This window comes from Pteropus medius, unplaced genomic scaffold (genome assembly GCF_902729225.1).
Source record: "Pteropus medius unplaced genomic scaffold, Ma_sr-lr_union100, whole genome shotgun sequence".
NCBI classification, from domain to species: domain Eukaryota; kingdom Metazoa; phylum Chordata; class Mammalia; order Chiroptera; family Pteropodidae; genus Pteropus; species Pteropus medius.
The window spans coordinates 566,482-581,494 of record NW_024340849.1 but is presented as its reverse complement, the minus strand read 5'-3'; the positions used below and the strand labels follow the sequence as shown (position 1 = coordinate 581,494).

Here is a 15,013-nt window from a genome sequence, read left to right as displayed (position 1 = left end):
TGATAGTGTCGCTATGATAATTGCTCTTTCCAGGGGTTTAGCATTTTAGCTGTGCTTTTATTATTGACTCTGTGTTTTATGATGGTCCATCAGATATTTATCAGCAAAGTCATATCATGTTCTTTTCGAGAATTTACTTTTGTTATTAAAACATGAATTAAAGGTAAAAAATGATCAGTGTAGTCTTTCTAAAATAAAGCACAATTAGTATTAAACTACTAGACAAGCACACCAAATAGGAGATTAGTGAGTAAATAGAAAATGACTTCGATCTTTTTAATAAACTCATTTCGTGAATCAAATAAAGGCTTCTAAGGATTTCCGTTTGTGGGACTCTAGGTACGTCACTTCCGGATCCCGTCGTGCCATGGAATTTTGGTTCGTGAGCACCTGTAACTCAGGAGTTTTTCTTCTCTAATTCTAAGGCTCGTGTTTCATTCGAACTGATCAACTCGACGGGGAGACGGACTGGAAGCTGAAGGTGGCGGTGAGCTGCACACAGAGGCTGCCGGCCCTGGGGGTGAGCACCGTTGTCCTCACGCTTAGCGATCGTTTCCGTGCAGTGAGCGCATTTCTGTTTACACGAATTAACTTACTTAATGCACTGACAGTTTTAAAAAATAATTTCTTTATTACTAATGGAGGATCCTTAAAAATTATGCCAGAACAAGTGCTGTGGTGTCTTAGCACGTAACCCGTTTTAGGTGTCGTTTCAGGAGCCCCTCTCGGCCTGACACCGAGCTTTGCTTGCTTTTCTTCCCCTTTCCTTTTTGTTTTTCTTTTTAAATCCTCTCGGTTGTATAATCTTTAAAATGGAGAACTGGCGAGGGTTAGATGAGTCCCTAACCGACTTGACTTGCTCCCTAGGAGGCTCCTCCAGACACTGCTTTGAAACCGGTTCAGGCTGCCCCGCCCTGCCCCGCCCCGCCCCGCCCCAGAGACCCACCTGTGCACAGCCTTGCCCTTGACCCTTAGGAAGGAGTGGAGTGTTACTGCGTCTCCTGGAGTCCGGGTAGTGGACGCTCCGGCCTCTGGCTTGGCCTGTGCTGAGTTTTCTCTGCCCCTGGGGAATAGGGTGCAGATGGCGTGAGAGGGAGCAGGGCTCCTGGGCTTCGTGTCCTCAGCGATCTGCAAGACAGACCCCCAAATGCCGAGACTCTCCTCGCCTGGGACACACCTTTTTTAAAAAAACAAAACCGCAGTTGTGGCCATTTAGTGTTTATTTTGTGTCACAGGTAGTATTTATCCGAATGAGAGAAACTTCATTTTATATGATTTGCTGATAATTCAGTGGAGAGTAAAGAAAGATTGGCATTATCTCAGAACGACCTTTGACCCATGCGGTTGTTGGTTAAGGAGGGTGTTTGGGTACCATGGGTCTGGCCACTTCCCATTGGTGAGTCGGCTTCGGATAGGACAGGAGTGACCGCCGCTGCCGCCTGCGTGCCTCACTTAGCGCCTCGGCTGCGGGCCCGCCCTCCTGTGTGCTGGGCCGTCAGAAGCTGTTCGGCTCTGTAAGACCTGGAGACATTTTGACTCTTTGGGTGTTTTCGGTTTCCTGTGCTTTAGGCAGTCCTGGGTTTAAAATTCATCTTATGTTGTATACATCTTCTCTAAAATCTGTCGGTCATTGATGAGAGTTTGATTATTCTTCCCTTTGTCCCCTTATTTATTATCAGATAGTAATGTGGTCCACGTAACATGTCTGTCCCAGGGACACCGTTGTATCTCTCCTCCTCCCCCCCTTTTTGCAACCCTTTAAAAAATCTTTTTTAAAAAGCATTCTTACCCCCAAGGGACATACAGAACAGGGTGCAGGTTGCTAGATTTAAACCACGGGCCGTCACCGTGGTCCCCTTCTCAGACACAAATACTCGAATATCTCCTGTTTTATGTTAGTGCATCTCTAGTCTCCATCAGTCCTCAGGTCAGAAGTTGTTTTTGAAAATTCCCCAAACTGCTGTTCTGGGCCCAGTAGCCCAGTAGCACACCAGTCAGGTAATTGGTTTTCCTGTGTTCTCTGCTGGTTTAGTTAAAGTCTGTAGAATATTATGTATAATTTATGTGGTCTGGGTTAAAGCGCAGGAGGGAAGGGAGAACCTGCTGGACCAGCTGAGGAAGGGAAGAGAAGTCGGTTTTGATGGTGACTCTTTCTCACTGACCAGCTCACCTTTGCCCCTTCACGGGGCAGGGACAGCTAGTAAGTCATTCTGTCCCAAGTCAGGAATGCAGCACCTCTTCACACGGAGTGTCGGGAAACTGCACCCTGCTTTCCAGAATGGCTGCACCCCTAAACGTTCCACCAGCATTGGGCGAGGGGCGCAGTCTCTCCACACCTTGCCAATGTTTGGTATTATTTTTTATTTTTGTCATTTCGATAAGTGTGTAGGGATGTCTAGTTTTCGTTTTCCATAATGGCTAATAATGCCGAACATTGTTTCTTGTGCTTGGGTACTTTGATGAAATCTGTTCATGTCTTCGTGGTGGCTTTTGTGCGATACCCTAGGACGCTCTTCCTCCACAGTCAGGCACGTGCAGAGAAGGCGGTTAGCTCCCTGCTTCCGCCTGTGCAGCTCCCCTTCATTTCACTTGCGGTATTGCATTGGCGGACATCGCTAATGCTGTGTTGATCTGTGCTGCGTTGGATTTTTCAAAGGCCTTTCTGTTTCTGCTGTGAGGACGGTATAGTTTTCTCCATCGACTGTTAATCTTATCACTCTCACGGCCTGACCGTGTTCCGGCCTTGTATTCCCAGGATCAGCCAAACCCCCTCTGCTCATGCGCAGTGTCCTTTTCATGTCCTGCAGTGTTCGATTTGCTGATAGTTTGTGAAGGATTTTTTGTGCCTATGTTCATGAGGGATATTTGTCTGTATTGTGTGTGTTGTAATGTCTTTGGTTTGATATGTAGGGGGATGCTGGCCTCATTAAATGAGTGGAGAAGTTTTTTTGCCTCCTGGATTTTTTTGAAGTACTTGGTATTGGAGTGATGTATTTCTTTTTTAAATATTAAACAAATACACATTCGAAACCAAGGGAGTTTACTTTGTGGGAAAGTATTTAATTGCGAATTACCTTTCTGAATTGGATAATAGAGTTAATCAAATTTTATGTTCATTGGGAATTTATGGTTTTCAGTGAATTTATCCATTTCATCTAAGTTGCCAAATTTAATGGCATAAAATCCACATTCGATTATTATTTTTAGTGGCTATAGGTCTCCTCTTTCATTTTCAATATTGTATTTCGTCGCCGCTTCCTCGCTTCTTCAGTCTAGCCAGATCTTCATCAGTTTTAGTGATCATTTCAAAAATCTTGCGTTTGGTTTCAGATTGATTGTATGGTCATTTTCTGTGTTACTGATTTTTGTTCTAATCTTCATTTCCTTCATTCTACTTAGTGTTTAATTTTCCTTTCTTGCTTAATTTCTTAAAGTAGAAGTTAGGCTCTTGACTACACCTCACTCTTCTCTGTTATAAACTTTGAGAGCTATAAATCTCCTTTAAGCATTACCCAGCCTGTATCACACCAATTTTTATATACTGCGTTTTCATCGTCATTTCGTTAGAAATGTTTTGATTTCTTTATGAGTTCCTTTTTCACTCTTCATTTACTTGGAAATATATTGTTTATTTACCAGATAGTTGGGGGTTTTCCTGTCTTTTATAATTTATTTGTTGTTTAATTCTGTTATGTGCACAGCGTGTGTTTAGTTCTTTGTCAGCCCTTCCACAGGCACCGACGTGTGACCTGACCTCGCACGGGGTCCCTCTGAGCCAGTGTTCTATGAGCCGGTATTTCACACGTGCTTCAAAAAACCCTTTCGTGCGCCGTCTCCTATTCCTGAAGACACCGGGCTTACAGTTCCCAGACCATTTATTTAAATGAGTTAGTTTTTCTCGTGAGACATTCTTGCAGCCTGTTGACTCTTAACAGAATTTGAGCCGATCGTTGGGTAGGTGCTTCTGTTGCTCGGTTTGTGGGTTTTTTTTCTTTCTTTGTTTTGTTTTGTTTTGTTTTGTTTTGTTTTGTTTTGTTTTGTTTTGTTAGCAAGAATCCCCAGTCTCTTCAGGTTAAAGGGGGAGGTGAGCATCACACATCTTAAGTGACTGGGAGGCTGTGTGTGCCATCATGCTTGGATGGTGGCCCTGCCTCTGTGTCTTGCCCTCTGAACCTCCCTTCCAAGACTTCTGGCGTCGCCGGACTGGACGCCGGAAACAGCGGCACTGAAGAACCGTTGGTAGTCGGTTTAGTTTTGCTGAGGGTGGTAGAAAAGAAAGTGCGGAGTTAAAACACTCTGCTAGAAAGAATTTGTCGGAAAGAGGAGCAGACACAAAGCAGACGGACGGAGCGCGCGGTGCGCGTCCGCTTACCAAGTGCAGGGCTATGAGAGTTTCTTTCATTTTTATAGTGACAGGTGTCTGAATTTCCAAGTTATTTACAAAGTTATAGTTTACTGGTCATCTCATGCTAATTTAAAATTTTTATGGTTGATACATTTTGATAGGATATGTGATTAAGCATTTGGATTAAGTAACTGTATGGTAAATAAAAATCCTTTAACCAGTAAAACAAAAAGCAGTATATATATATATATTTATTTATTTAAAGGAAACTTTAACTGAATTTCTGATTCTTCAATCAAATTAAATTTGCAGCTTCGTGTAATTTGACATTTTTCGTATAGATTTTTTTTTTTTCACAGAAAATAAAGCTCTGGTTTCATTATGGATACAAGCAAGGCAATTTGGTTTTTCATTTAATAGCTTATGCTGCCCATAACTGTCACTCATTTTGACTTTCCTGTCTAATGTAATGGATTTGGGGAACATTTGGTGTCATTCACTGTTTGTGACATTATCAGTTGAGCATTGTGTCCATCGTGACACCGAGAATAAGTAAACCCGCAGACCTTAGAGCTTTTGTAAGGAACTGAGGACACCGTCAAGAATAACGTGTCCGGTTCTGCCGTGTGACCGGAGCACCGGCTGTGACCGGAGCACGGACATTGCCACGAGCCCTTAGGGAGGCCGTGCCGCAGGCCTGCGTCGCGAGCTCGCTCCTTGCTGCTGCACAGTTGTCGGAAGGCATGCGTGCCAGGCACCGCAGACATTTGGGAAATATGTTTCTGGCTTTTGTGATCAGGCAAATTTATGAACAACAATGAGGTCACAGTAATTTTCAATAAATCATGACTTGCTGATTTATTTCAAAAGATCCATATAGCAGTAAACAATACCATTTACATTTAATTAGTTTTATTGAACGAAAAGCAATTTTATTTGTAATGAACCACATGTTATGATTAAGGATGTATTTTAATGACCTTTAAGTAATGCGAACAAATGTTGCCCTTGACCTAATAGCAGAGGCTTTCCTACATTATTGGAAACTTCAGAATGATTTTTAAATGATCATGAAAAGCTCCAACGACATTCTCATTATTCTGCCATCATTCAGTCGTTTGATGTGTAATATACCGGATGGAACGCGTCCCTCTAGGGTCCGTCTGCGTGCGGAAACGAGGGCTGTTCGAGCGCGGTCTCCGTCTCTGTGTCTCAAAGGTGCCTTATGTGAGCGTTGCATTTTCGAAAGTTATTTGACAGTGTGACACTTAAATGATGAGTGATTCTCAGAAGTTGCCTTGTCTCAGGAGTCCTTGGGCTGCTTGTTAAACATTCTAGTCCTACTTTCAAAAGTCTAAAATTACTATACAATGTATTTCTTCTTGTTTAAACGAGCTTGACTTAATTAACTTGAGTTTTTGTGAGTTAGCAAACAGTGTCCGCTGCGACAGCAGACCCAGCGGTGGGCGGGGGCATCACGCTTCATCTAGAGTAGCATCTCTGTTCTCTAGAAACTCGAAAGCCGTCAGGTATATTTTCCAGGCCCCTGGGACGTACGCGATGTGCCTTCCCAGCTTCGGCGAACTGTCAGACTTTGCGGGTCGGGAACAAGGATGGCATCTTTCTACCCGTTGGTTCTCCACTCGCAGGTGTCTGCGGGACCTGGGTGCGGTCACCGTGCAGGCAGCGTCCTCCACACCCTCCAGCCACAGCTCCGTCGCTGTGTCTTGAACTCAGTGGCTGTAGCAGTGTGTCCAGGGAGGATCGCTGTGGTGGCCTCCGGGAGCAGCTTTCGGAGGGGACGTTGGAGGCGCCTAACGTCGTGTGCTGAATCTCTCTCTGCTCCGAGGTCCAGAGAGCCTCCCTCTTCCAGCCCATGTTGCGGGAGAAGTCCCCTCCCCGCCGCTTGGCATCCCAGGGGTGGGTGGTCCAAGGCTGAGGAGACAGCTCCGTCATCCTCGACATGTGACTTTCAGCTGTCCCAAATGTCTGCCGCCGTCCAGCCTGGTGAGCAGGAGGGGAGGGACATGGAGAGGGGCTGCGTCCAGACATGGCGCACGTCGGTCCTCCCCACAGCTCATTGCCACAGTGAGTCCGCGGCGAAGGACGCCGAGGGCTCTGTCTTCCATGAGGACACCTTGTCCGGTGTGGAGCTGGCGGGTTCACCCTTGCGGGGCGAGGCCAGACACCGGTCTCTCCCGCGGTGGGGCCGCCGCGCCAGCACCTGGGGGTCAGCGCGCACAGACCCGGCCGCCGGCTCTCCTCCGCGGTCCCCTCTCTCCAGCCGGCCGCCGATCTTCGTCTCCGGGGACTGTCACCAGCCAGAACAGCCTACTCTGAGGCAAAAACAACAAAACCCCAAAACTATAAACTCGGTGCCCCGTCAAGACTACCCCAGGGAGGAATTCTGGGATCCAATGTGTCGTCCTGCTCGTGACCGTGCTATGTGACAGCAGGGCCAGCGCAGAGAAGGACAGGCATGGCTGGAAGCTGAGGACACAGGCCGAGCTTCCAGACCACCCTCCCGGGGCCTCCACGGTCACCCCGAGCACTCGGGTGGCAAGAGCCCCGCCAGGGGGAGGCCGCTGTCCCCAGGGAGTCCTGGTGCACCTCGCCGGCTTCCACGGGCCGACCCACGGGCACCCTCTGCCCCCCGGAGGGGAAGCTGGTGTCAGCCAGGAGCCATGTCACTCGAATGAACAGTTATACCAGTGCCCGCTCAACGCAAAGTCCCTCCGAGAAAACCCAGCTGTCAGCTTTGAATCTCAAGCTCCACACGCTGGCAGAAGCTTGCACAGGCGCAGGAGGTCCCGGGGTGGGGACGCACGAGCAGTTCTGAGCAGCAAAGACAGTTGGGCCCTGGGCCTCCCCGCTGGGCGGGGCCTGTGCTGGGCGGGGCCTGTGCTGGGCGGTCCAGTGTCCTCAGGCACCAGGCCGCCGCCCTGACTCCCCGTCTTCTCAGTCCTCCCGGTCCCCACGTATCTTGGCCGCGGCCTGGAGCAGACCATTCCCTCTGGGACAGCAGCACGTGGTTATCAGACTGCCTCACTAGGCCTGGGCGGTGCGGGGAGGACACACTGGGTCGGACCTGTGGTCCTGTAGCAAACTGAGGCTGATCTGGAATGCCAGCGCATGGTGACAGCAGGGAGACACGCCGGAGACAGATGGGGCCATGGAAGGGCCCGCGTCTTCGTAATAGGCGCCCCACTTGCAGCTTTGGGCAGGGGTCACGGGGGGCTGACGGCGGCTCGGTTTCTGATGGCCCGCTGGGGCAGGGGCTCTTGATGGCGGGCGATCCAGCCACCATCCCGTTTTTGTGGCTTGTGTCTCTTCGCATGGTCCGCATTCTGCACCCGCCGCCGGTCTGACATGTGCCCGTGAGGCTGTCGCTGCATTCAGCGTGGCATGGCGCACGCCACCGTCGAAGCAGCCCTGTTAGAGCGGGTCGGGTCCAGCGCAGAGTCGCAGCCAGCATTTGGGACCCGCGAGTCCAGCCTTCCAAGCGACGAGACTTGCAGGCTGTGCCCCGAGAGCTCCGCCCGCACGTGGCAGCTGCCCCGCGCCCGGGACGGCTCGCGAGCAGTCCAGGCGGGGCACGGCCGGCGGCGTCCAAGCACAGTGGCGCGCTGAGGCCATGGCGTGGGCTCGGGACTGACCGGGGTGCTCGACCCTGTTCCGAAGCCCGGCGCCGTCGCCTTGCCGTGCTGGGGGCTACGTCGGGCGGCGCCTCTTCTCAAGGTGGCTGCTTTCCTCTCCCTCCCTTAGTTCTTCAGGAGTCGCAAGTTTGCCACATCAGACCCACAGTCACACTATAGGACGTTCCTTAAATTTAGAAGTCACATTTTGACTCTCATCGAGAGTCTGCAGACTGCTCTTGACACTCATTGGTGACTCTGGCAGTGCCAATGAAACGGAGGAGGGACTCCCGTCCTCCTCGAGGGGACAGCAGCGTGCCGGGTCCTGTGCAGTCGAGAGGCAGGGGCCTGGGACAAAGACGGGCTGAAGTTCCATCACTCCTCATGTGTGGACCGGTGTCACTGTCCCACACAATGTCACCCCTGTGTAGAAGACAGATGGTTTTCACTTCTGTGTTGTATCTGTCCAGCTTCCTGATAGCCAGTTAGGAATAATTTTTTAGGATCAACTAAAACATCAATAATTAAAAGATCTTTAAGACTCTACCCTGAGAAGATACTCAAGTATAAATAATCTCTGTCTGTGGGTGTAATTTACCCAGCATTACCTGAGTCCCCATGAATCAGTTCGGTCACTTTCCACCCACATTGTCACTTGCATAACTGAATTCAGGTGTGCCGCACACCTGTGCGCTTTGGACTTCTGTCTGAGAATGTCAAGTAGAAGCTGGTCCTTTTAGTACATGTGAGGCCGACGTGTAAAGTCACTCTTCCTGGGCTCTCCGGTGTGTAGCCCACTCAGAATCCCACGTGGGTATGGTTTTGTCAAAGTCCAGACAGACAGGGATCGTTCGGTATTGTAAATTTTTTGTGACCTCCTGGTGAAAGTGATCATGTCTCATCAAAAAGTTGAAATTTGTTGTTTGCTTGACATAACTCTGTTATGTTAATAAGACAAACTAAACTTTCTGGACCAATGAAGACACTTTTATAATTATCTTGAAGTAAGGTGCTGGAGACCTCATCTCTGGAGACCTGTTTAGACCCGACGTGCCATGGGTGTGTGACACGGCGGAAAGCATGCGCCTAGTCTGCTGCAGACCCGCTTCCGTGGAGTGGCTGCGACGTGGGGGAAGGCACAGCCTTCCCACGGTTTTATGACTGTGGTCACGGGGCTGTGATCCCGCACACAGGAGACGTGGCTCCAGGGAAGGCGACAGTGTATGACAGCTGAGGGGGCCACTGGGAGAAGCGCGGGCACAGGTGTCGGTATTCACCAGGCGCTTTGTAAAGCTCAGACCCCGCCAGGGCTGGAGCACTGTGGGTCTCATACGACTGCCAAATGCTCATGCGCAGCCTCTGCCTCAAGAGCCGGAGTCGTGGGGCCTCCCGGGTCGCAGAGACGGCACCCTTGCCTCTCGGTGCTTTGACAGGCGTCTGCAGAGTCAGCGACACCACCACCTGCTGAGCTGAAAGATGGTTTGTTTTAGTTATCTTCCATCCGAACTCATAATGTGGGCACACAGAATATAAGAAAACCATCACTTTTGGTAAATAGTATGTAAAAGTATTAACGGGTAATTGAAAAATGTTTAAGAAATTTTAATTATAAGTAATTAATTTAGATATTCTGTATTCCAGGATCTTTTTTCTATCAGTGCTTATGTTCATGCTCAGAAACCACAACTGGATATTCACAGTTTTGAAGGCACATTTACCAGGGTAAGTCACACCTTTTGTTAAATACAAACATAGTCATTGTGTATATAAATTAAAAATAGCAAACCTTTATTTTGAAAGAGTAATTAAATCAAGAAGAAATTGAAATTGAAATTCAGGACTAAAAAGGAAAAACCTAGGAAACATTTCAAGTTCTTACATTTTCCTTTATCAGGTATGTCTTTGGGATACATTCAGAGAACATTTGTCCTGTTTTAGCGTAGTTACACTTGAGAAGATCCTTCTCCTTTAAAATGTTATCAGTCCGCAAAATGAAGTAATTCAGCTATTTCGGTTTTGGCTTTGGATAATGGTCAATCTTCAACGATAACCCCGTTGTTTCTTGATTTTTATTAGCAGGGTAGGTGTGTCTGTCTGTCTGTCCGTCTCCTTCCATGCACATGTATGTTTCATTCTCCATTGTTTTCATTATCATGATGTTTTGGCGCAGCTCAAAGTCCCCTCTTCCACCAGCTGCTCAGTGGGACCCGGAGGACTAAGCGACTTCCGATTTCGGCAGCTTGTCCGATATCATACATGCTTTGTCCCACTGAAGGGCTGCTCCTGTGTGACTGTGCTTTATGTCCAGCCGCCGCAGCGGCTGGACAAGGTTTCTGCTGGTGCAGCCGACGCCGTTTCAGTCTCGGTCACACGGGGCGCAAAGCTTGGGGATGCAAAAGTATGGGCGTCACCTGGTGACTCTGTGCTCCGGTGAGAGCACGTGCAAGACAGGCGTTCGCGGACACAGAGGGAGATGTCCTGGGGATAAGTTCTTTGTAACAAGTTCTGAAGAAAACTAAGGTCTGTCTGTGTTTTTTAAAAAATGTTTATGAGAAAAGCATGTTCCTATTAAAGACAATTGAGCATACATGAGAAAAAAATCTTACAAAAAAGCACCCTGGGCCCCATCAATTGAGAGTGATTACCTTAACCACTGTTAACGTTCCGGGGCATTACTGGCTTTCTTCCCGTTCCGCGGGGTCATAGTGCTTGTCACTCGCTAAAAGCTAGAGCCGTTGGCTGGACGACGTGCGGGAGCACACGGGTCAGAGCGGGAGCGAGCGAGCGAGCGAGAAGCGTGGCTGGAAGCCCAAGGCCGCGAAGCCGGGTCGCGGACACACGCCGCTGAGCCCGTCACTGAGTGCGCCTGACGGTTCTTGAGTGTGCGTGTGTGTGCGTGTCACTGAGTATGTGACTCAGTATCTCTGTGAGTGTGTGACCTAGTATGTGACTGGCACTGAGTGTGCGACAGTGTGTGTACCACAGAGTGTGTGCAGCTGAGTGTGTGACCGTGTGCCATGATGTGTGTGACTGAGCACGTGGGATCACGTATGTGACTGAGAACACAGACGTGGGCTGGAGGGACGACCGGTCTGAAGGTCTTGTTGAGAGAAGGAAGGAGCCACGTAAGGGTTTTCAGAAGAAATGATGACATCGGTGTTTGTGAAAGATTTCTCTACACTTCCTGGCTCCCTTGGGTCTTTGGTGGTCCCCCGGGTTTCTTTATGGCCCCACAGCCTCCCCAAACCCTGCAGGCAACTGTGAGAGTGACAGGACCCTGGAGCTCATGCATGCGGCAGCCACGTGAGAGAGAACATGCTGCCAAGCACAGTTACCCCAAGTGGGCCAGGCGCCTCAATGGTGCGGCCAGCCCAGGCCGGGAGAGTGCAGGGGCGGCGCGTGCCCAGGGTTCTGACTCCAGGGCGTTTGCGGTGACTTACGACGTGTTCACCTGGGCAGGTCGCAGTGCGTCCTTCGTGTGATTCAAGCGCATGGCCTTCCGCGGCCTCCATTTCGCGTACCTGGCCAGGTTTTGTTTACGCTCCTTTTAAATAGATCGGTCTTGAGTTCTGAATTACTCAATGGACAATCTATTTTTGTGTTTATTTTGCAAAAAAGAAGAACAAAAATGTGCTAATAACCAGTTTTGTAACTAGAAAGTGAAATTTAGTTTAGTTACTGAAATATCAACTGAACCTTTTAAAAAGTGGTATCTGCCTATGTCTTTTTTTATTGAGTAAGGTATATAGTGTATGAAGGAGGAAACATATGTTTATTTTTTATCGGTCTAAATGGTTAAATAAGAATCAGAACAAATTAATTCAATAGACATATCATGGTTTTTGCGGCCTGTGCAGAGTCTAACATACATATGCACACTGTGAATAACTTCTGCTTCGGCTTACCTTAGAACAGTGTCTGAGGAACCTAACTTGCTGACTAGTCACTATGACATTTTGTTCTATATAAATGATTCATATTAGTATTGATGCTAATTTTGCTTATTGTTCAAGACATGCTGTTCTCTCTGAGGCCTGGAGTTTAAAACTGTAGCCAGTTTTGAACATCGTAGTCACATTTAATCTTTTTTATGATGCATTTTTCTGCTTCATTTCTTTGCAAACTATAGCACACTTATCACTGTGCTTTTCCAATCAAAATGCTCTCCTGTTAAAAAGCAAGTCTCTTTTGTTTTTAAGATAGGATATACTATTGAGAAGACAGCTTGAAATTGTAACATTTTGCATTCTCCCGCCTCAAGGCAAATTTGATCTTTTGAAACTACAGGAGAAGGGAACCCGAAGAGGAAGTTTGGAGACGGTTTCTTGCCGATCTCCGCAGCCCTTGCCCTGTGCTCTGCGAGCCTGGCACGGAGCCGTCTCTCAGTAGTTCTCCCGCTGGGAGAAGAGCGCTGGCTGTGGGGAGCCCGTCCCTGCTGTCGCGGAACCGAAAGGGCCCCGCGCAGGCAGCGTGCGCCCCTCAACACGTAGCCGTGGGAGGTGGGCGCCAGAGTGACGGGAGAGCCAGCCGCTGTCTCCATGCCAAGCGGTGGGACCTTTCATTCACAGCTCAGAAAGCCTTAAACCATCCTTACCATTTTTAATGCCGTCGTTTCTCTTGGAGTGTGACACAGTGTGAAAATACTAAAAGATACATATGCCTGTGTTGATCATTTTTAAATTTCTGTATTAGGGGAAACATGGGAGAGTTTCAAACTAAGAAAATCATACCCGTTTGTGCTTTTGCGGTCGGTCTGTTGGTGGTGGACAGCTGCAGGCGGAGTGTTCTACGGGAGCCCCGAGACATGTGTGGCAGGGGCGGGGTGGCCCAGGACAGACACAGGCCGCTACAGCGAGGGGCGAGGGGTGTCAAGGAGAGCCCACACGCGTTCGTTCTCAGTTCGCTCACTGCCAGACACGTTTGAGCACCTGCTCTGTGCTAGGCGCTCCCAAGGCCAAGGTCAGCCACAAACACACAGCTCACAGCCTGGGGTAGACGGACACAGGGATCACTGTGACACAGCGATCCAGAATTCGCGTTAGAGAATAATTTTGTTTCGCACCTTAAATAATAAATGCACGCATCAGCAGTTGTCGGGATTCATCCCCCGTACGTGCTCAGTTTGCTGGGTCGTGGCTGGGACCGCGGGGCTGACCTGCCTCCGGCGCCGCGTGGAGCGCACCCGCAGTCCGCCAGGCCTGCGTCGTCCTCTCAGCTCGTGACTTTCTTCTGCTGTCTGCGGGCTTCCTGTCTCTGCAGTCACGCTTTTGTTTCGTGCAAGTACCCTTTACTTTCTCCACATCTTCATTTCCTTGAACATCTTCAACCTTTTTCTCTTAAAGTCTTTGTCTAGTATATCTGCCGTCAGGTCTTTTTCAGGCAAGGTTTCTGTTGATTTGTATTTTGCTTTAAATGGACCATACTTTTCTGTATCTTTTCATGTCTTGGTATTTTTTGTTGAACACTGGACATTTAAATATAGTCAGGTGGTAACTCTAGAAGTCAAATTCTTCTCCTTCCTCAGACTTTGCTGGGTTTTTGTCATTGTTTTGTTGTTGCTGTTGTAGGCTCCAGCTTTGCTGAGGATCAGCCTGAAGTGTAAACATAAGGTTGTCTGAAGTCTTTTCTGAGCCGTTCCTGGGTCAAGTGTACTCAATTTTTCTCCATACATGAAGTTGTGTTTTAACATCGTAGTCTTTAATGTCTGGCTCCAAAAAGGAGAAAAACGAAGGGGCTGTAAGGGCACTTCTGCTTCGAATCTCCTGGAAGTCCTTGAACTGGAGGGGGAGGGGCTCGCTATAGCGGGGGTGGTGCAGCAGCAAGGGCTGCCCACCTCTAGGCCTGCGCCTCTGTGACCAGAAGCAGTCATCAGCCATCGGAGCACAGACCCTCAGTATTTGGGGGGAGGGGGGTTCTCTTTGTCCGCCATGCTTCCCACAGTCTGTGTGCAAGGTGCTGCAGATGCCACAGCTGCCTGCCACACAGCTAGGGGTGGGAGCAGGGAGCTGTGCGTGCTGAGACCTGAAACCCACCCAGATTATCCAGAGTGACCAGCCACACCTTCCCCGGGAAGTGGCTGGCCTTCAGCAGATTTCACAGTTCCATAATAGCTCCAGCAGGCAGATTCTGCCCCTGGGGTGGCGTCCAGGTGGGAGGGATGCCTGCTGCTCCCTGCTCCCCGGCCTCCCAGCATCCTCTGTCTAGATGCCCTTGTTTGTCACCCCTGTTTCGCAGTGCCTTCTCCTGCTGGTCAGTGCATCCAGCTTGCGGACCTCTTAACGCAGTGGACATCTGATGCACCAGTAATAAAAATCTGGTAACTCGCTGTCCTCTTTTTGTCCCCGTGCACAGGATGACAGTGACCCGCCCGTGCATGAAAGTCTCAGCATAGAAAACACCTTGTGGGCAAGCACCGTCGTTGCATCGGGTAAGTAGCAAGCTGTGCTTTTAGAGCGAATGCTCACGTACAGGTGATGCTTTGTGTTTTGGGGTGATTCCAAACAAGTGTTTCTCAAAGTCCCTTGCATCACGTGGGGACCTTATAAATTGTCCTCTCCAGCTCAGCGGGCACGGACCAGCCCGGGGCGTGGCCTATGCTGGTCTCCCTGCTCTGCACTGTGGCTGCAAGGCCAGGAGCAGCTGTGGGTGGTAGCCCTGTGGCTGGCTGTGACACGTGTCCTTGACACACCTGTCAGTGTGCATTACCGAGGGGCTCAGCGGCACTGAGGAGCACACGGTGACCGTAGAGGCTTTTCGTCCCCGAGTCACATAGCAGAGTTCGCAGAGGTCCGTGTGGCGGGCTGTCTCGGCGTGCTATGTGGAGCGGGGGCCTCGGGAGGCGGGCCCCTTAAGGGTGGGATGAAGGGTCGCCTTTTTTTTCTTTTTTCTTTTTGAGTAAAATCAGAGGATACTGGGGCATCCCTAGTGATTAGACAGGAGGCCACTTAAGTTGACGTTTCGGAAGGTGCATCTCTCTGGGAGGAGCAGACCATCTAAATGCTTGCCACCTTAGCTTGCTGAGGGCGCCGGGACA

At 49.4% G+C, this 15,013-nt stretch overlaps 1 protein-coding gene across 6 annotated transcripts in view; it reads left to right on the top strand.

The window, feature by feature from the left end:
- The window catches only part of ATP9B (ATPase phospholipid transporting 9B), a 157,254-nt gene that overhangs the window by 57,765 nt on the left and 84,476 nt on the right, over positions 1–15,013 (top strand). For all 6 annotated transcript variants that reach the window (XM_039839358.1, XM_039839349.1, XM_039839342.1 and 3 more), the window contains 2 exons: positions 9,622–9,702; positions 14,332–14,407. In XM_039839358.1, coding sequence (XP_039695292.1) covers positions 9,622–9,702; positions 14,332–14,407 — 157 coding nt within the window. The remainder of the gene's footprint in view (positions 1–9,621; positions 9,703–14,331; positions 14,408–15,013) is intronic.